At 41.8% G+C, this 21,636-nt stretch overlaps 1 protein-coding gene across 1 annotated transcript in view; it reads right to left on the bottom strand.

Moving 5' to 3' along the window:
* Window positions 1–3,200: 3,200 nt before the first annotated feature.
* fmn2b (formin 2b) overlaps window positions 3,201–21,636 on the bottom strand; it is a 36,901-nt gene continuing 18,465 nt past the window's right edge. Inside the window, 12 exon segments of the mRNA XM_018666509.2 lie at window positions 3,201–4,665; window positions 5,696–5,777; window positions 6,043–6,192; window positions 9,632–9,683; window positions 10,084–10,176; window positions 11,009–11,129; window positions 11,803–11,862; window positions 13,814–13,960; window positions 14,211–14,340; window positions 14,459–14,550; window positions 18,070–18,131; window positions 20,286–20,373. Of these exon segments, the coding sequence (XP_018522025.2) occupies window positions 4,639–4,665; window positions 5,696–5,777; window positions 6,043–6,192; window positions 9,632–9,683; window positions 10,084–10,176; window positions 11,009–11,129; window positions 11,803–11,862; window positions 13,814–13,960; window positions 14,211–14,340; window positions 14,459–14,550; window positions 18,070–18,131; window positions 20,286–20,373 (1,104 nt within the window). The 3' untranslated portion in view covers window positions 3,201–4,638.

Raw genomic sequence — 21,636 nt, forward strand, 5'->3', positions numbered from 1 at the left:
TTGGTGCTGATGCCCATCATTGGTTCTTCCAGTTTTGTTGCATTCCTGAAGAAGCATGAGGAAAGCCCTAACACGAGGTCTTCTTCATTTAAACTGAATGAACATGTCCTTTCTCTCTTCAACCATACCCTGATCAGCCATAAGATTATGACCACTGACAGGTGAAGAGAATAACATTGATTATTTGGTTACAACACAATATTCTCCTGAGAAACCTTGGGTTCTAGCATTTATCTCAATGTTACTTTGACACGTATCCACCAACTAAATATTGTTGGGGGCACACACCCCCCATGACAAAAGCACTCCCCAATGGCAGGGACCTCCTACAGCAGTACAGTGCTCCAACCACACCACAAAAACTTCTCAGAAATGGCCCTAGAAACACGACAAAGCCCAAAGCCCAAGGTGTTTGAAAACTCACCATATTTCATCATATTTCGTATATTCACCATATTGCTAGGCCCGCACATGTGTTATGGCTGGTCAGTGTTTACCTTCAGTGATCATATGATTACTGCATACTGTATGCAAGTCAGCATTTGCCCTAAGTCTGCAGGAAGACTTAAGTGCTAACATACTGTACATCACTGTGTGTGTACAAAAGTTTGGAAAAGGTTAAGCAGATAAGAAGCAACACCCCGAAAGCTTAAAGACAGAGAGAGCATACATCCGTCATGAGGAAGTCCATATATGTGAACATTTATATACATACATCATTAGTGTTAGATTTATAAAGCTGTGCATACACAGGGTTACATAGGCATGTAGGCACACCCTGCTGTCTGTAGACAAAAATTTGATTGTGCCACATCAGCAGTAGCTGAGTAGCTGTCATTGGACTGTGATCCATATATCCATCATATGTACCTGTAAACCATCATCAGTCAGGGTTAAAGGTCAGACCAATAGTCAGAGAAGTAGTTTACAGTGCTAATGTCTAAACAAACATATTTTACAAAGTACTTCACAGTGAAGGATAAAATGAAAAAGTCAGGAACATGAGAAAAGCCAAATTTCCTGAAGAAAATGTTGCTGTTGAGACATTTGAAAACAGCAGAGATACTGAAACACTTGAATCATCAGAGTACAAACGCTAAAAGCAGCTGAAATAAAACTTAAAATGGAAGAGCTAAAATGAGTCTGAGTTAGAGTGAAAGCACTGGATGAACTGCTCTCAGGTGTCAGTTTGTGGAAGCAGTGAGTGCAGTCCTGAGGTATGTGGATGCCATTTGAACAGTAAAGGTGCAGCTCCTGGCTCTCTCCAGTCCTCCCAGCCTGTATACAGACTGCTGCTGTCTGCCTAAATACAGCAGGATGTAGCTTCATCTATGACATGATTAATACAGCACGTTTTGCTATCAGGTATCATTGGTGTTGTTTATTGTCCCAGAGCAGATAATCAATCTGAAATACTGAAAACACCTGAGGAGATGACAGCATCATCATCAGGTGTCACACTGCACTTCAAAAAAACTAATCTCAGTCAGATGAAATATCTTGAATCAAAGTAATAGATACTTTTTCTTCACAAGCAGTTTTTATATTAGAGCATGGCACACTTTAAGTTTTTTGTTGCTGTTTTATCTTAATGCAATATTGTAACTTGTTACAGAGATTTTATTTCTGCTGCTGACTAACTTACACTGTAATTACCAGAATTATACAGCTGCTACAAAAAGCCAGTGCAAACAATAGATAATAAGAGCCATAAAATTAGGAAATGCGATTTAAAACCAGCAAAGTTATTCATTTAGTTTTTAAAATTCTGTAAAGTAAAATTTTCCTGTTCTGTGAGCAGATCAGTTTGCTTATTTAAAGAAATATTTCCCCCATTTTATTGCTATTTCTTGTTTTGGAGAGCTGAGTTTTTGCAGTGTGCTATGTAATAATTGAGAGGAGTTGAACTCTCAGTGAAAGTGTAAGTGATGATCTCTCACCTTGTTTTTCATCTTCACTTCATCGTAACACTGTCAGCCTCCACTCTGTGTGTTCATATGATTTCTACAGCTGACCCCACGATCCTTATTCATGTTCAATTCAGTCCAGCAGCAAATCACAAGAGAAGTTATCTCAAGGCACTTTTCATTAAAGAACAGGTCTAGACTGTACTCTTAAGATTATTAGCTTTACAGACCCAACCATTCCCACCATGAGTGTTATCACTTTAGTCTACTTTAGGCAGCAGTACACCATTCACAGTGTTATATACAATAATAATAATAATAATAATAATAATAATAATAATAATAATAATAATAATGGAAGACAATGTTGAAGTAATCCAAAGTATTTCAAGTACATTACTCACTTTGAGTAATACAAAATACGCTACATTTAAGGGAATTCATTCATTCATTCATTCATTATCTATACAGCTATACAGCTTATCTGTTGGGGGGCTGGAGCCTATCCCAGCTGACATTGGGTGAGAGGCAGGGTACACCCTGGTACGGATCGCCAGTCCATCACAGGGCTGACACATAGAGACAACCAACCATTCACACTCACATTCACACCTACATGTAATTTAGAGTCACCAGTTAACCTGCATGTCTTTGGACTGTTGGAGGAAGCTGGAGAACAGGAGAGAACCCACACAGGCCCAGGGAGAACATAGAAACTCCACACAGAGAAGCCGACTGGAGGCTTGAACCTGGACAGTGCTAACCACTGCAGCACCATGCCACCCACATTTAAGGGTATGTATTCTGTAGTAACCCTCCCTCAGCCTTCTCAAAATGGAGAATGAGACCACAAGGCTCCTTTTTTTCCATAGACAAAGGAGGGCTATTGAACTCTCCCAGGGTCATTCACCTTTTCATTCCCTCCAGCTCCAGCTACCATTGGTTACTGCAGACTTTGGTATGCTAACAAGTTTGATTAACCGTGAGGGATTAGTGACATCGGCTGCAGTAAATCCTCATCTATTTTATAATAAAACCCAGGAGTACTGTTTCACAGAGATGATTGACAGAAACCCTGAATGACAGACTGCATTCTGCAGACTCAGAAACAGAGTGCAGTGGAACAGAGGGTAGCCTGATATGATTTCATGACTTCATTTTCCTCTGCTCTGGAGAACCACTGTAGTGTTCTACTGTTGACTACAGGAAAGTGAAGTGTCAGACACTTCTGTGCTCCTCACTCACATCCATCACATCTCTTATCAGTGAGATAATGCATAAACCAAAAGGATGCTGAATTAATTCTCTTTATTTTACAGAACTTAAACCGCACCCAGACCCCATGCACCCCATCATATACATGTACAGTTTACAGAAACATTTATTGCACATGAAACAGTTTCAAATGGAGTTAAGTTCCTGTGAGTATCATGCTAGCCAACAGAGGAGGACATCATGGACAGAAACAGGAAAATGTGCCTCACAATCAGTTTTTACAATTTATTACTTTACTTTAATTAAGTCATTAATCCTGCAACAAACTGTCATAACTGTAATTCAGTGCACCACACACGTCCTTCATCACACACGTATCAACCACACACACACACACACACACACACACACACACACACACACACACACACGGTATGGTATATCTAGTATGGTATGGCAGGTCATTGAAATTACACATGTAAATACACTTCTCCTCCTCTCTGTATGATTCTCTACTGAGTCTGATGTAGAACCACAAACAGCTTTGTGATGATGTGAATGATGAAGTGTGTGCTGAGATATGAAGGTGAACACACAAAAGATTTACTGTGTTGTTTAGAGGGATGTGTCCATGGCTGTTGTTTGGGATAACCAACATTTCTGTTACTTTTCAACACAGAATGTTTAAGTTGCTGCCATTACTTTTAATATTGAATATTTAATATCATAACTGGAATACATCACTGAGTGTCCTGGAAAAGCTTCACACTCTAAGACCTGAGACAATCATGCTGACATCTGATTCTGACCAAGGTTTTTTTTTTTTTTTACATTTTTTTTTTTTTTTAAATAATAACTCAATGTTAGGACTTTGACAGGCAGACGTTTTCTTCTGGCTGCTACTGAAGAACTATATTTACACCTTTTAGAACAAACAGATCCATTTTTGTTGATGTCTGTAATGAGGATGTTTAAAGTATGTGTTGTAGAAAAGTAAGGCAAATGCCTGTTGTCCCAACTAAACAGACCAGTGATGGAATGACACATCCAAATGAATACAATATCTGTGCTGTCCACATCCATCACTAGATGGATGTTTCAGGTGAGTTTAACTGTGATCTCCATTGTTCCCAAGCTATGTTCACCGAAACAGTCTGGTCCTTGGACACTCTGATTAAGTGGTGAGTTTTTTGTTAATCCATAAATGTGGGTTTGTGATGATCCCAACAGTCCATGATTCCTGGTGCCTGGTGGCCCTGCAGCAGCATCCTTCCGTGATTGTGTTGGATTGAGTTTTCAGCTGGAGAGGACAGCAACATAAGGCAGCAGGCTGACACAGCAGGGAATGGACAAAAAATTAAATGAATGAAACAAGATGTCCAGGGTAGGCTCAGCTGCACACACAGGACATGCCATTCACATGTCCCATCTTTTTTCTCCTCTCCTTGTACTTTTTTGTCTTTGACTCACTGCTGGTGCCTAAAGTCGGGAAAATAAGCATGCCAAGCCTGCGGAGTCAAATCTTCATGCCAAGCTTGGCTTTCTGTGGAAAGAACACATCACAGAGGTAAAGTACATTTCACATGTCCAAATGGATGTGGCAAATTAGCATATGCTAGAAACACTGACAAGGGACAGCTGTTTTCAGTTTGTCTGCATATATTGTATCTGTCCCAAAAATCGAATCAACTAAACAATTAAATGAATATCTGAAACAGAAGAGAAGTAAAGTGAACATTTAGACTAATTACTTGTTTGGTCAGGAAATGTTTTTAGTAGATTCATACCTTATGACTACTTCAATGACAAGATTGAAGTGGTCAGAATGTCAAAACTGGTTTCATTCTCTGTCTCATTTTTATCACTTAGCCATGATCACTGTCTTTCCCTCGCATGATCCAAGTGGTATTAGTCACCTACACTGCAGACCAGTATTCAGGTCCTTTAGGAAAGGTAGTAATATACAACAATATAAAATTACTCCATCGCAAGAAAAAGTCCTGCATTATATTATATTATTGAATCATTATAATTTAGACACATTTCAAACAAGACAAGTGTGTATTGGCCACACATGGATAGCAATATCCAAAAATGTTCACAGTGAATTATTCTCAGATATGTTTAATACAAATATTCAGCTGATACTGTGTTGTGGAGAAAACTGAATTTAACCATGTGATGCATCACAACAAAACACATTTTTACTAACAAGAGATAGTTGCATATACAGTACGTAATGAGACAAGTTTGGTTAAAATAGCCAAGACTTTCAGATTATGAGCAGATACATTCACTGAGCACTTTATTAGGAACCCTACACTAACACTAGGTAGTTCCTCTCTTTGCTGTGGATTCCTCCAGATGTTGGAAACTTTCCTCTGAGATTCTGCTCCATGTTGACATGATGCATCACATCATTTCTGCTGATCTGTCAGCTGCACATTCATGCTGCTAATCTCTTCCTTAAGTATTTCAGACATTTTGTCAGGAAGCCATGAAAATTTTTAAAGCTTCTCTTCTGATCCTCAGGTCGCTGAAATCATAAAAATGCAGACCAAAGGTCAACTTACGATGCCGGAGGCATGTTTGGGTTTGACACTGTAGGAAGCCTTCTCCTTGGCCTGACGGAAGCACTCTTCTGCTGCTTTTAACCTGCACAACACACAATGTTACAAATACACACACTCAATTTTCTATATCACAAAGTTTACAGTGATCGGCCCCTTGGAAGTTTTGATGTAGGAGAAAGACAGAGATGTAAATACGACTAATATAGCACTGTTCTGGTCATATCAACCCTTTAAGGCACTTTAAATTGCAGGTCACATTCATTCATTCACACACACATTCATAAAGCTCAGCTCTGTTTCTACTAGATCCTCAACAGCATGTGACAGAATAGCATGTTATAATGTACCTCTCCTTGAGGATGATTTTGTTCTCCTTCTTCCACTGGTCCTTGAAGTCAGAGGAGAACTCGTGCCAGATGCAGAAGAAAGTGTTGGGTGAAACCTCCTTTTCTCCTGCCTTGGCCTTCACTGAGAAGAACACTGTGAGCTCCAGGAACCTGACAGGACACAAAGTAAACTTTACAATTCCCATTTTCTCCATGTGTACACAGAATATATGCCCCCAGAAATGAGCCAACTCTGTAGACTATGAGTAAATATGAGGACCAGAAGATCTCGAGCCATCGTTTATCATTAAATGACTGTGGTGGCGGCACGTTGCTGTAGGTGCCTGTGAGATAATGAAATATAATCCACTAAATCCAGTTTGAGTGACACATTAATGCATTTAAATGTGTTTAAATGAAATCATGTGCCAAAACTCACACACACACTACAGTTTATAATGCGCACAGACTCTCTGGAAAGCTATCACTGCAGAGATGGTTCGAGCTTTTCTTAGTGTTCACCAGGTAAACGGTAGAAATGCACTGTTCACGCTACCAGGAATGTACAGTGGTGGAAAAAAGTTTTCAGACACGTTTAAAATTAAATATTTGTGGAAAAATCTTTTTTGTGTTTCAAAAGGTGTGGCTGCATTAGACAGACACAAACAAGTACAACTGATATTTTTTGGTTTATTGTTTACAAGACTAACAGTGACAACTAACAGAGAATGAAATAACAGAGAATGTGTTCAAAACTGAACAAAAAATAAATAAACCACCACATCATCAAATTAATATTTAGTAGTCCTGCCATTAGCATGCAGTGGAGCTCTAATCCTGGCTGGCATGTTCCCCACGAGCCTTTCACACTGTTGAGGGGTAATCTTGTCCCATTCTTCTTGAATTACTGCTTTTAATTCTCCTAAATTCTTTGGTTTACGCAACACGAAACAGACCTTTTGATAATCCACCACAGATTTTCAATGGGGCTCATGTTCAGGGATTGAGCTGGCCACTCTAAGACCTGGATACAGTGCTCCTGCAGCCAAGTTCTCCTGACCCTGGTTGTGTGGCAAGGGGCATTATCTTGTTGAAACATCCAGTTTTGACCTCGACGGAACAGTGCACGTGCAGAAGGGAGCATGTGGGTTTCGAGAATGGCACAATACAGAGTTCAATGTGCCATCACAGACAGTGAGATAACTAACACCAGCAGCACTCATGCATCCCCAAACCATGATACTGCCTCCACCATGCTTGACAGTAGGTACTGTACATGCTGGAGATAAAGCTTCTAAAGCTGGAAGCTGGACTCATCTGACCACAGAATCTTCTTCCAATTCCTGGCTGTCCAGTTCTTGTGTGCTTGGGCCCAACGACGCCGGGCTAACCTCTGTCTCTCATTGATCAGGGGCTTCTTGACAGTCTTGTAGGACCTTAAGCCACGATCTAAAAGTCAGCCACGTACAGTGCGGGTGGAACACTGGACACCAGTTTGGTTTGACCACTGCTGCTGAAGCTCCTGTGATGTCATTCGGCGGTTTTCCCTGCACATGTGGATCAGGATGCGGTCATTTCTTGCTGAAGAAAACCCTTGGACGCCCAGATCTTGGTTTGTCTTCCAAGCTGTTGGTTCGTCTGTATTTCTGCAGAGTGTATCCAACTGCTAAAGGACTGCATCTGCACTTCCTGGCTATCTGGCGGCAGCTGTACCCTTCCTCACTGAGAATCTGTATCTTCAGGTGTGTTTCCTGCGTTAGGTTCCTTGTTTTAGCCATGTTTGTCTCTGAAGAACTTTCAAATGTGCTGGCTTTATATAGACACGAAGCACGGCAACAAAAATTGTGTCTTTTAATAAAAAGCACGACCTTCATTAGTGGCTCACTGATACCAAAATGACCCAATACTCAAAATTACATATGTATTTTTATGGAACCAGTCAATTTTTAATGGCTTTTTTAGGATTTGTTTAGTATTTTGGCTGTGACTGTACTAAAAGAAATTGCACTTGAAGACCTAAGTGTCTGAAAACTTTTCTCCACCACTGTATATTTACATCAGATAAAGTCACACTGTGTTGCAGAAAATGTTTTTTTGCCCAAGCCCTCTGTGTTGGCACCCCCACCACACTGGTGTCTTTCAAATGCTCAGGTCAGTCTGAACACAGCCTTTGTGTGTCAGCTTCAGTAAACCATCAGTCTAAATAAACATGGCCTCAAATATGAGTCTTTCTGATTCTATATGTACATCTGCTGATCAGATGTAGATATCCAGTGACTTCAGGAAGTATTGAGACTCTTAACACTCTTTATTGTGTTATAGATTTAAGTGTAAATGGTGAAAACATATTTTTAGAATTTTTTGTAAATTTATTTCTACCATACTAATCCTATTAACAAAAAAAATATTCTGAGCCTTTGTTGTGGAATTTGTCTGGTGATCAGGTGCTTGGTCTCGTTTGGTTTAATTATGCCTGAGATGTGTTTAGACCTTGATTGGAGTCCAGTTGGCAAATTGCATTGATTGGAGAAGCACACACCAACGTATAAGGTCCCACATCTCACACTGCATATCAGGACAAAAACCAAACCGTGAAGTCAGAGGAACACTCTGTAGACCTCAGTGATAAAACTGTGGTGAGGCAAAGCTCAGAGAAAGGTTAGAAAAGCATTTCTAAAGCTCTGAGTGTTCCCAGGAGCACAGTGGACAAATCCTTGTGAAATAGAAAAAAATTTGGAACCAGGACTATTCCTAGAGTTGGCTTTCCCACCAGACTGAGTAACCAGGTGAGAGGGGATTTGGTCAGGGAGGTGACTCTCTTGGATTTTGCCTTACAGTATTTAAAGGACTCTGAGAGCATAAGGAAAAAGATTGCAGAACTTCAAACACCATGTCTAGTGAACACCAGGCACTGCTCATCACCTGTATAATACCATCCCTATGGTGAAGCATGGTGGTGGCAGCATCAGCGGCAGGGACAGGGAGACTGGTCAGAACTGAGGGAGGAATTAATGCAGCCGAATACAGAGAGGTCTTCAGAGAAAACCTGCTCCAAAGTGACAATGCTGGAGGAGCTTAATTCCATTCCATGGATATTTGCCAGCAAAGTTATCAGCATAGTTTTCTCAATGCAATGCAAGGAAGGTAGGGAAAGGTCATGTAAGGCTCTGATACAAACATGTCCAAACTGTGCTGTTAATGGCAGGTAATGCACACCTTTTAGCTGATAAGAATATTTTCTGTGGGCACAGTGTAAGATTTCCTAAAACAACAGCACTGGTTAGGCACTGTCCAGAATACATTCCAGGTCAAAGTACATAGACGCAACCACATTCAGTTCTTGATAATCAGAATCAAGTGCCATATGACAACACACATTTTATTGCAGATGTTGACCTAGTCCTGAGGTCAGAGCCGCCCGAGCAGCAGCCATGTTGGCTTAGTCATCACTTCTGTTGTAATGTTGTTGTAAAACCAAAGGAATACAGACTGGTGGATTTAAGAAGTGCACTGACCACAGTGATATGTGTGGCACTCCTGCATACATCGTTGTACAGAAACACAGTTCTTGGTGAAATTTAGAAATACAACAAATAGAGGTTGTTCTTACAGTTTGTGAGTGCTGCTGAGTTGAGATTCCAGGGTCTCCAGCTCACTTTTAGCTAAGAAAGGAAGAAGAAAAAGATCAAAGGTCAAAACAAAAAGTCCTTAGGTTTTTTTCTTCCTGGTCTACTTCTGAGATATGTGACCCACTGGAACTGTGGATAAGCACCCATTTCCCTGAGCCTGCCATAGATATTGATATGATGTCACACATACAGTATATTAATTGCTTTTCCAGACTGTGGGAAAATTTTACAAATATTAAACCTTCTGAGAGTAATAATGGGTCTCAGGTATCCTCAGGTATTCCTTTCTTTTAGAATGGGAGTCTATGAGGACCAAACATTTATCACAAAGGATTTTTTTTTTTTGTTGCATTACTGAAACTGGCACTGGGATCAGCAGAGAGACTGACTCACTACACCTGCCTTATCTACATTCATGGTTTTTGTCACTTACCCTGTGTGAGAAAGTCCTCCATCTTGTTTTTGAATGGCTGCAAATTATCCTCATCTGAAACTTTACACACCTTCTCCACCTCTGATGTACAAGCTGACAGAATAATGAAGAAAACAGTGCAGTCAGATCACTTAAACACTTAAACTTAAAACTTAAACGGCATGAAAAATACAAGTAGGCAAAATACAATATAGCTCATGTTAGTTATCAGTGTAGTTGGATGCCCTGCGTTAATGCTGTGTATGTTTGTGGTGACAAACAGAAAAGATTTGGTAATAGTCATGTTTGTCTCCTGTCCCAGAGGTGTTTGAGAAGTTGTCCAACCCTATAGGCTGCCTGTTCCTACACTCAGATACGTCCCATAGGAGCGTACCAGTGGCAGAAAAGCTTTGTCGTCACGGTAATAGTAATAAACATGTGCTTAACGTTGTGAAATTATCTCAGTTTGGCTAGGTTTAGCAAAAGATGGCGGTTTGAGTTACTTTGTTGCTCTTTATACTGCGTCATCTTCTTTGTTCCTGTACTATGGCTACTAAAATATTATTATGGATCATGAAAAACTGCTGTGCTGACCTATGGGCTCGTTTTTTAAAGGATAGTCTCGGATTTATTGTTTAGAGATGGCACACATAAGTACAACTGGACATGTTGTAGCATGTCTTGTGATTGTTGTGATTGCAAGAAATGAAATGGATGAAGGACTGGGGATCATTACTTTAACCCTCAAATACTGTCATTTACAATCAGCAGCCATTTGATGAAACAAGCAGACTAACAATGGGTCTTCTTAAAGTTCCAGGTATCCATCTTTAGAATGGGGTCTGTAAAACTGAAACCACAGAGACTATTTATGATGTAAAATCTCTTTCTCTTTGTGTGTGTGTGTGTGTATGTGTGTGTGTGTGTGTGTGTGTGTGTGTGTTACCCCTGAGATCCTTCCTGAGTCGAGTCAGATCTTTCTGAAAGTCCTCAAACTTCATCTGTGAAGCCTGGAACAAATCGTGAGGCTCAGGAAGAGGATACACACATGTCTCCCTGCCAGCATCCTGGTGACAGAGACAAACACACACAGTAAACATGATCACATGAATAATTGGGATGATCACAAATGTTTTAGGATCACCACGTGTGTTGTTTTTTTTTCAGTCTGCTGGCTGCCAGTCTAATAATTATTATTACCAAAAGCTTTGCAGCAATGTGGTGCCAGAGTGATGTGAAAATGTAGAACAAAAGTTTTCATACATAATGTCAGTTGTAGCACAGTGGTCACAGAAGATGGATTCCTCATGGCTGTGGCTCAGGAGGTAGAGCAGTCGCCTACCAATCAGAAAGTCTGTGGTTCGATTCCCGGCCCCTGCCAGTCTGCATGCTGAAGTATCCTTGGGCAAGATACTGAACCCCAAATTGCCTCTGATGTGTATCATTGGTGTGTGAATGTGTATGTCTGTGCTAGAAAGCACTGTTTGTATAGAACAAGTGCTGTGTGAATGGGTGAATGTGATCTGTAGTGTGAAGCGCTTTGAGTGGTCAAAAAGACTAGAAAAGCGCTATATAAGTACAGTCCATTTACCATCAGACAAACTGTGTTTCTTAGATTTACTGTTTATTGTTGTAGATATGCACTTCTCTCTGCTCTGAATATGAGCTATGTTTGAGAGGAAGACTGATGAGAGAATCCATAGGGAGGGAGAAAAGTAAAGAAAAAAGGTAAAAGCTCACCTCATCAAAGTGCCTGAGGTAGTATGCCACCAGGTAAGACAGAAGACTTTTCACGCTGTCCTGCATGTGTAGAGAAAAGAAAGAAACAGGGAAATTCACAGGAGCGGAGAAGTTAGTTTCAAGAACATGAGCTCCTTAAAGCTATTTCTGTGTGGCCTTCCAGAATACACCACACACATCACAGTATGAAAACACTGACTGACTCAGGATGGACACTTTGAAAAAATCGATGCAGCAGGAACTGAGACACTGTCTTTTTTTATTCCACTCAAAACCTGGTGCCCACATGATGCAAACTGATCACTGACAATTCAGTCAGGGATTAAGGTGTGTAATGCTAGTAGGTTCTAATGTATCCTGAAGTCTGTAGGGGTGAGGAGGGGCTACAGAGGTCTGGTCAGCTCACTTCTTTCTAACTCCACACCCCCAGATGGTTTTACAGATGGTAGTCTTCAGACCCAGCCCACACTGACTCAAGTAAAATCACCTGAGGACATTTATCAGACTTCTCACAGCTCCTCTGAAGACACTAAAGACTTCATATAATCTGCTTTCACACATGCAGTGCCACTCCCAAATACCTGGAGACAGATGTGTAACATCAGAGGAGTTCTCTTCAATAACTCTGAGGAGCTTTGATTAACAAAGTTATTAACTGCCCTATGTAAGCAAAACCAACACCACAGTTTATAATGACACCTATCCCTTGGTGCTGTCCCTACAGTTTTTAGGAGTGAAATAATTCAAGATATACACAGCAATAGATACAGTATATTGCTGAATTAAGCAATATAAACCGAGAGGGTGTGCTTTAACGTCATTTGAGCATGACAGTGATGCAGTCAGGAAGTCTGCAAGCATCACTGAAGTGCTCAAATGACGTTAAAGCACACCCTTGAGTGTAACATTGCGATTATACAACTATTACCAACAAAGTAAAATGTATATGGTGGAGTAATATTTTTAGTGATGAGTAAGGCGTGCTGTCATGCTGATTTTGAGCACATTCTAAATGTCTTGTTGACCAATCAGATTGCTTGGTTGGAAATACTTGTTGTATAATTAGTCGTTAATGTCCAGAAGAAGACAACCAAAGCTTTGGCTGTACCTGACCTGATCTGAATTAGATTTTAATTTGATTTGTTTTCTTTTATTTACCCACTGCTTCTTCCATTTGCTTATTGTTTTCAGTTTGTTGTCTTTGAAAGCTGTTCTACATATAAAGGTAATTAGCATTTTTACTTCACTTTGTCTGTCACTGCACTGAGATTTGGCCCACAGGGTGCACCGGATTTACAGGATTTGTTTCTTTCTGGGACCACCTTAAAAAAAATAGCATTGTTCAAACATAACAGTTGGCTAACAGCTGACATGGTGAGATGTCACAGCTAATTTCTGCTATAGACTTATTCAAGTGCAGAGTGTGCATGTTTTGTGAGCACAGCTCAGCTCAGATAACTTGTGTCATAACAGCTCAGATAACTCATATGAAATGGTAGGTTTTTCCTGGATTGTTCCCTCAGACAGACTTTAGGTATAGCCAGTTTCCACAGGAACAGAGTTAGGATAGGAGTGACAGAGCACAATGACAGGAAAGATTACTGCGTCCACATCAGAGCTGCTGTACAGACTGACTGAGACATCTCTTAATCTGACAGTCAGTATTCATCTGAAGGCTTGACAAAAGCTGTGTGGAGCTGAGCTGATATAAAGCACACGGTGAGAGGGATTGGTTCCTAACTCTGTGAACAGCCTGGGCTCTTGATATACTCACACTGGGTATGTCCATGAATATAGGGTCAAGCTGTTTTACAAACTACCAATAACATAAATGCTATGTAGATATAAGCTATATTCTATAAACTGTATTGTCATGGTAACACACATTATTTAAATGGTACAAATACTGTATATTCACAACACAAGACTGCAAGGAGCAAGGTCTAGAATGGAAGAGCAGCTTCATATGTTTCACAGGTTTCACTGAATTGTGTTTCAGCTCTTTACTCACACTGCTCTTGACATCTTTGAGTTTGGGCAGGATGTCGAGGGTGAAGCCGTCAGCTTGGCCTCTGGTTCGATTCCCACCATTCATGAAGTTACCAAAGGCAAGAACCAGACCTAGAACCTGCTTCACGGACTCACTGTCCTGTAAGGCCTGCAGAGAACATTAAGAACAGACAGAGTGAGATAAAGGAAACACACAGACAAACAACAGAACAGACATACAACAGACATAAAAATGACTGAGACATTTTCTCTATCATGCTCACAGAGTCAGTGATGACAGGTCATCACATGATTCATCTGAATTTACGTTGAATTTACGCTGAAGGAAAACCAGCATACCCTTGCTTTTAAATCAGCTAAATTTTGATTGGACATGCTTCATGTGGTCAGTGACTCACCTTGCATACCCTCTGCAGTATGTCCAATTTCCTCGTTATAGAAGACATGCACTCAGTGAAGCTGGACTGGAAAAGGATGCAGAAAACTCTGCCAGAGAAGTTTGGGATCACAGAGAGCTGGTAGAGAAACCTGCAACAAATGACAAACACAAACTCTCACCCTCTCCTGTATGTTTTACTCTCTGTGATACACACCATTTGTCAGGAAATCTGCTCATTAATGTTGAAATGTCAGAGGAAGAACTCACTGCTCAGGTTTGTCGAGAGGTTTAGCATTCTCTTTGTCTTTAGACGACTTGATATGCTTTTCAATCTTGTCTAGCTCCTCCTGCTGTGCCCTCTGAGGGAGACACACAAGAGAGCAACTCCAGCTTTGTCCTGGTGCATTAAAACACTCTAATACACTATAACAAATTTACTGTTGCTGTGGCTCAGGAAGTAGAGCAGTCGCCCCCAGTGGTTCGATTCCCGGCTCCTCCAGTCCGCATGCCGAAGTATCCCTGGGCAAGATACTGAACCCCAATTTGCCCCCGATGTGTGAATGTGTGTGTATATGTTAGAGAGCACTTAACATGTATAGAACAAGTGCTGTATGAATGTGTGTGTGAATGGGGTGAATGTGATCTGTAGTGTGAAGCGCTTTGAGTGGTCGAAAAGACTAGAAAAGTGCTATATAAGTACAGTCCATTTATACTAACAGGAAGTAAAATTGGCACAGATTTCGTATTGACAATTGACAATGTTTTAGAACACATGTTCTATTTCAGTTTATTGCGATAGCTGGTGAACTTGCTATATGTGTTGCTCTTATTCTTAGTGATGTGTGCTTGAACGGAGTTATTGAGACGTCTTACCTTAAAGATCTCATAGTTCCCTACAATCCCACTAGGACTCTGCGCTCCCAGAATGCTGGTTTACTGGTGGTTCCCAGAGTTTCCAGGAGCAGAATGGGAGGCAGAGCCTTCAGTTATCAGGCTCCTCTACTGTGGAACCTTCTCCCAGTTTCGGTCCAGGAGGCAGAAACACCCGCTGTACCTTTAAGAGTCGGCTTAAAACTTTCCTCTTTGATAAAGCTTATAGTTAGGGTTGGCTCAGGCTTGAACCATCCCTTAGTTATGCTGCTATTGGCCTAGACTGTTGGGAGATCTCCCATGATGCACTGAGCTTCTCTCTTTCTCTCTCTCTCTCTCTCTCTCTCTCTCTCTCTCTCTCTCTCTCTCTCTCTCCTCTTCTGTCTCTTTCTGCAGGTATTTCTGCCTCTGGAGCTGTAGAGTCTGATCTGTGATGACAAGTCTCCTGCTGCTCCTACAGCTCCATTAATTGCATCCTGATTGAGTCAAAGAACCCACTTTTCTTTGCATAAGTAACGATTGCACGATCGTTTTTGTGTGTGAGCGGGCCAACATTAGCCTACCTGCTGGAACACTGCACCTAGTTGTCCACTTGGCTCTTACTGTTCCACCCTACAGCTGCAGGCATTATGTGGACCAGCAAGTTTTATACCTGGTCTGCACTCACCTGGATCTTCCTGTGGTTCCTGGGCATTTTCGGTATACAGCCGTCACCTGCCTGAACCTCCACCACTCCATTTCCTCCTTTCATTCAATGTCGCACTCTGCCTCACAGCAATCAAACCACCACGTCTCATTTCATTTCGGACATTAACATAGATATTCTTTGCTCCAATATCGACAATATTCCGATTCCGGACTATCCCTCCACCCCTGACGACCTCATAACTCACTACAATAATGGTTTAAACAGCATCCTCAACTCTCTTGCCCCAGTGAAAACAAGGTCTGTTTCCTTCACATCAACTGCTCCCTGGTATACACCTAAACTCCAGTCAATGAAAGCGAAAGGTCGACAACTTGAGCGGCTCCATAAAAAAACTGCTCTTACTGTTCACAAAGAAATGCACAAAACCCATATGTTACAATACAAGGACACAGTTGCTAAAACCAAATCAAACTTTTACTCTGGTCTTATCAGCTCTAATGAAGGAAACACCAAGTCACTGTTTGCACTGCTCAACAAAATTCTCCATCATCCTGACTCTCTACCCCCCATCTGTACTCAACTGACACCTGCAACTCTGTAATGATGTTCTTTAAGGAAAAAATCCGCAATATTCGCCAGCACCTACACTCAGACTCACTGCCATCTTCCCCACCTGGATTTCTCCCACACTCCCAGCCCTTCTCTTGTTTTCAACTCCCCGATGCCTCTGTAATCTCGGACCTCACCAGCAAATCCAATCCCTCCTCATGCCAGCTTGATCCCCTCCCCACAACCTCGGTCAAATCCTGCCTTTCCTCCCTTCTTCCCCTCATATCTACTATCATTCACTCTTCACTCACCACTGGAATTGTTCCTTCACTACTCAAAACTACAGTCATCACCCCAATACTCAAAAAACCTGGCTCAGATCCCAACAACTATAATAACTTTCACCCCATCTTGAACTTACCTTTCATCTTCAAAATTCTTGAAAAAATAGTCGCCTCCCAACTTCACCTGCGTTTAACTTCAAATAGCCTCTATGAACCTTTTTCTGCTCTCAACATAGAACAGAAACCGCCCTCATTAAAATCACCAATGACCTCCTCATTGCAACTGACACCGGTTTACTCTACCCCTCCTCAGTCACTACAGGTGTGTCCCAGGGCTCTGTCCTAGGGCTCCTTCTCTTTGTCACTTACCTTATCTTCCGTAAATTTAACATCCATTTCCACTGCTTCCCAGCTCTACTTCTCTAGCAAGCCAAACTCCTTTTCCACCTTCCTCCTCACCTCCTGTTTATTGGAAATAAAATCCTGGTTCACCTCAAACTTTCTGAAATTAAGCACACTGTTATTCCAATCTCATATTAATAACATCACCCGGTCTGCATACTTCCATCTACGCAATATAAATCGACTCCGCCCCTCCCTCACCCCCTATGCTGCTTCCATCCTTATCCACAGCCTCGTCACCTCCTGCATCGACTACTGCAACTCTCTCCTCTTTGGCCTCCCTCACAAGTCCCTCCATAAGCTTCAGCTGGTCCAGAACTCTGCCGCTCACATTATCACCACAACCCCCTCTTACCATCACATCACCCCCATCCTTCAGCAACTCCACTGGCTCCCAGTTAAACAGCGTATTGAATTCAAACTCCTCCTGCTTACATTCAAAGCCATCCACAACCTTGACCCCCCATATTTGTCTAACCTCCTACACATCACCACCCTGTCCCGTTCCCTCAGATGTTCCGTCTCCATTCATCTCTGTGTACCCTCTGCCTGTCTCAGCACCATGGGGAGCAGAGCGGCTAAAAACTCTGGAACTCCCTGCCACCAGCCCTCCGAAATGTTGACTCCTTTCCTGTTTTCAAATCCAGACTCAAAACCCATCTGTTTTGAGATCGCCTATTCACTTTAACCATCCTACTGAAACTTCACTGCCCTACATTTCTTTTAGATTGATTCTATCCATTGTTGTTTTATTGATTATTGTATACTATACAGCTTTATTGATTATTGTATATTGTAGAGTTTTATTGATTATTGTTTGTTGCACAGTTCTTTTGATTATTGTATGTTGTACAGTGTCCTTGAGTGTTCAGAAAGGCCCTTATAAATAAAATGTATTATTGTTACTATTATTATTATTATTATTATTGTTATTATTGTTATTATCTAGTCTACCGCCTGGTGACAGCTTCTTCTGATGTGAAATAGTTTTAATACAGTTCAACTGTAACTTACAGGTTTACAATTAAATTCACTATTCTCAGCATATCTGAAAGTAACAAACAGTGTTACTAGACAGACAATATAAATTGAGTGTAAGACTGTAGAGAGTTTGTGCTACTCACATTTTCATACAGGGCCTGTAGGGTCTCCAGGTCCACTACTGTGTTATCCAAATTCAGAATGGCTGAGAGGGACAGAGAGAGAGAGAGAATTGAAAGAAATGATGTGACCAGATATGATTGAAGACTGGAGTTAGCCCTCACAGTTGTATCCTCCACCCAGTCAATCAGCCATAACATTAAAACAAGTGACAGCTGAAGTGAATAACATTCATCATCTTGTTACAGCACAATGTTCTGCTGAGGAACCATGGGTCCTTAATTCATCTGGATGTTACTTTGACACATACCACCCACCTAAACATTGTTTTAGACCAAGCACACACCCCCACTGGCAACAACAATCCCAGTGTCCCACCATTCCCACCACACACAAAAACTGCTCAGAGATGTCTTGAGGAACACGACAAAGAGCCAAAGCTGTTGACCTGGCCTTCCAGACTCCCCAGATCCCAATCTGACCCAGCATCTGTGGGATGATCCAGAACAAGTCAGATCTATGGAGACCCCATCCTGCAGCCCATAGGAACCAAAGGATCTGCTGCCAATGTCCCGGTGCCAGACACTACAGGAGATCTTCAGAGATCCCCTATCCAAGCCCCAACAGGTCAGAGCTGTTTTGCCACTATGAGGGGGACCTCTTGTTTGTCATTATTATTCCTTTAGCTGTAATAATAATAATAATAATAATAATAATAATAATAATTATTATTATTATTATTATTATTATTATTATTATTACTACTACTATTACATTTTGACCTAGTCTGTGTATCTGCAATGTTGTCTTTCTCCTACCCCATTCCCCAACCCCCTCTCTTTCTGTCTAAACCCAACCGGTCGAGGCAGATGGCCGCTCACCTTGAGTCCGGTTCTGCTCGAGGTTTCTGCCTCTTAAAAGGAAGTTTTTCCTGCCACAGTCGCCTAGTGCTTGCTCATGGTGGGATCTGTTGGGTTTTTCTCTGTAAATCTTATAAGATAAAGAGTACGGTCTAGACCTGCTCTATATGTACAGTGCCTCAAGATAACTTCTGTTGTGAATTGGCGCTATATAAATAAAATTTGACTTGACTTGACTCGACTTGACCTATGCAACATTAGACAGGTCCCACAGGTACTAAATCAGATTGGGGAGTCTGGAGGCCAGGTCAACAGCTTTGGCTCTTTGTTGTGTTCCTCCAGACATTTCTGAGCAGTTTTTGTGGTGTGGTGGGAGCTTTATCCTGCTGGGGGAGGCCCCTGACATTAGGGAGTGCTGTTGCCATTGGAGGGGTGTGTGCTTGGTTTGTGACAATATTTAGGTGGGTGGTAAGTGACAAAGTAACGTCCAAATGAATGTCAGGAACAAGGTTCCTCAGCAGAACATTGTGTTTTAACGAGATGATAGATGTTATTCACTTCATCCACCAGTGGTCATTGTGTTATAGCTGATTGGTGTATGTCTGTCATATAAATATGCAGTGAAGACTTTAAAATGGTATACAATCAGTGTGAAGCTGAGCACCAAGATTAATGTCACCAATATCTGACCAAATCTGGTCAGAACTTCCCCTATGCTCTTGAGTTATGAGGTTGAATAAAAGCTAGAAAAGTGTAATTGCAGAACATTGTGATTTCATTTGAAGGTGACCTTTGACTTTTTGGATATAAACTGCCATCACTTCATAATTTTATCCTATTAGACATTTGTATCTGATTTTGTTGTGATTAGCCAATGAAGTCTTGTTTTTTTCTACCTCAGTCTTTGGGTCATGAATCAGTTTCATTCTTACTTCAAAAAGAAAATAAAAAACTTACACAGCAAAAGTGTATTTGACTTTCTTTACTGAAATAATCAGATGCAGATTTGACATGCATCAGATCTATGACAATTTACAGTAATCACGCTTGTTATTATTGTACTACAACTGTTTTGGACAAAATACCAAGTGGCAGAAACATTATGACCAGATGAACATCCACCCACTACATATCCATTCAGGTTAACAGTTATGTAGGTAAATATAAGGTTCCTTTCTATGATCTTAGCAGAATCAGTTTCCTTTTTTAGCAAAAGTAGGTTCTATCTGCAGAATAACTAAACTACTTGTTGAAATGGATCTTTTCCTCAGTGTTCCCAGTATAAATTATGATATCTCATGAAGAATAAGTATTTTGTATTACTGTGTGTAAATATCAAGCTATCACACTGACTGCAGCTGACAAAATGATGAACTCACCATGCTGAATGTCTTTCATATCAAGGTGCAGGGAGGACATGAGGATTCCTACTGCCTGAGAACGCTTGTTGTTTAGGAGCTTCACAACCTAAAAAGAAACCGATACAAGGTTAAATTCAAAACTGAGATGTAGTTTTACCATTGCAGCACATGCAATGTGTACAATGCTGTGCTGGTTTGCATTTGTGTCCAAGACTATTGAAGACCTGCGCTGCAGAACTGGGGAAACCACTACAACGGATCTTCAACCTTAGCCTGCAGCTAAGGAGAGTGCCCAAGAAGAACCAGCCCAGTGAGCTGAATGACTTTCGACCGGTGTCACTCACTTCACACCTAATGGAGACGTTGGAGCGGCTCTTCCTCAGCCTCCTCAGACCCCCGGTGCAACATGCCCAGGACTGCCTGCAGTTCATGTATCAGCAAGGTGTTGGTGTGGAGGATGCCATCCTCTACCTGCTACACCGAGCCCACTCCCATCTGGATAAGGGAAGCGGCACAGTGAGGTGGCACAGTGAGTAGTCTTGGACTGGAGCCCCCCAGGGCACAGTGCTGGCCCCTCTTCTCTTCACCCTGTACACCTCGGGCTTCTGTTACAACTCAGAGCTGTGTCACATACAGAAGTACGCCGATGACACAGCCATCGTTGGGTGCATCAGGGATGACAGAGAGGAGGAGTATCGGAGACTGGTGGGGGACTTTGCTGCATGGTGCCACACTAACCACCTACAGCTCTAAGAGAGCCTCAACACCTCTAAGATGAAGGAGCTGGTCATTGACTTTGGGAGGTCCAGACCAAGACCACGACCAGTCCTGTTAGAGGGAGCGGAGGTGAAGGCTGTGGACTCTTACAAATACCTCGGGCTGTGGTTGGACAATACACTGGACTGGACAACACACACCAGCCACCTGTATGGGAAGACACAAAGCAGGCTATACTTCCTAAGGAGACTGCGGTCTTTCAATGTCTGCAGCAAACTGCTGTGGATGTTCTACCAGTCTGTGGTTGCCAGCGTCCTCTTTTACACTGTGGTGTGCTGGGGGGGCAGCATATCCAAGAAGAACACATCCAGACTGGATAAACTGATCAGACGGGCCGGCTCTGTGGTCGGCATGAAGCTGGACTCTCTGGTAACGGTGGCAGAGATGAGGACACTGGACAAACTTCTGGATATTATGGACAATGCCAGCCACCCTCTGCACACCGTCATCAGCAACCAGAGGAGCCTGTTCAGCGAAAGACTGCTCCTGCCCAAGTGTAGGACCAACAGGCTTAAGAACTCCTTTGTCCACCATGCCACCACGCTCTACAACTCCTCACTTGGGGGGAGGAGGAGATAGAGTACAGAGGACA

Source organism: Lates calcarifer, unplaced genomic scaffold, assembly GCF_001640805.2.
Source record: "Lates calcarifer isolate ASB-BC8 unplaced genomic scaffold, TLL_Latcal_v3 _unitig_5776_quiver_344, whole genome shotgun sequence".
Taxonomy (NCBI): Eukaryota; Metazoa; Chordata; class Actinopteri; family Centropomidae; genus Lates; species Lates calcarifer.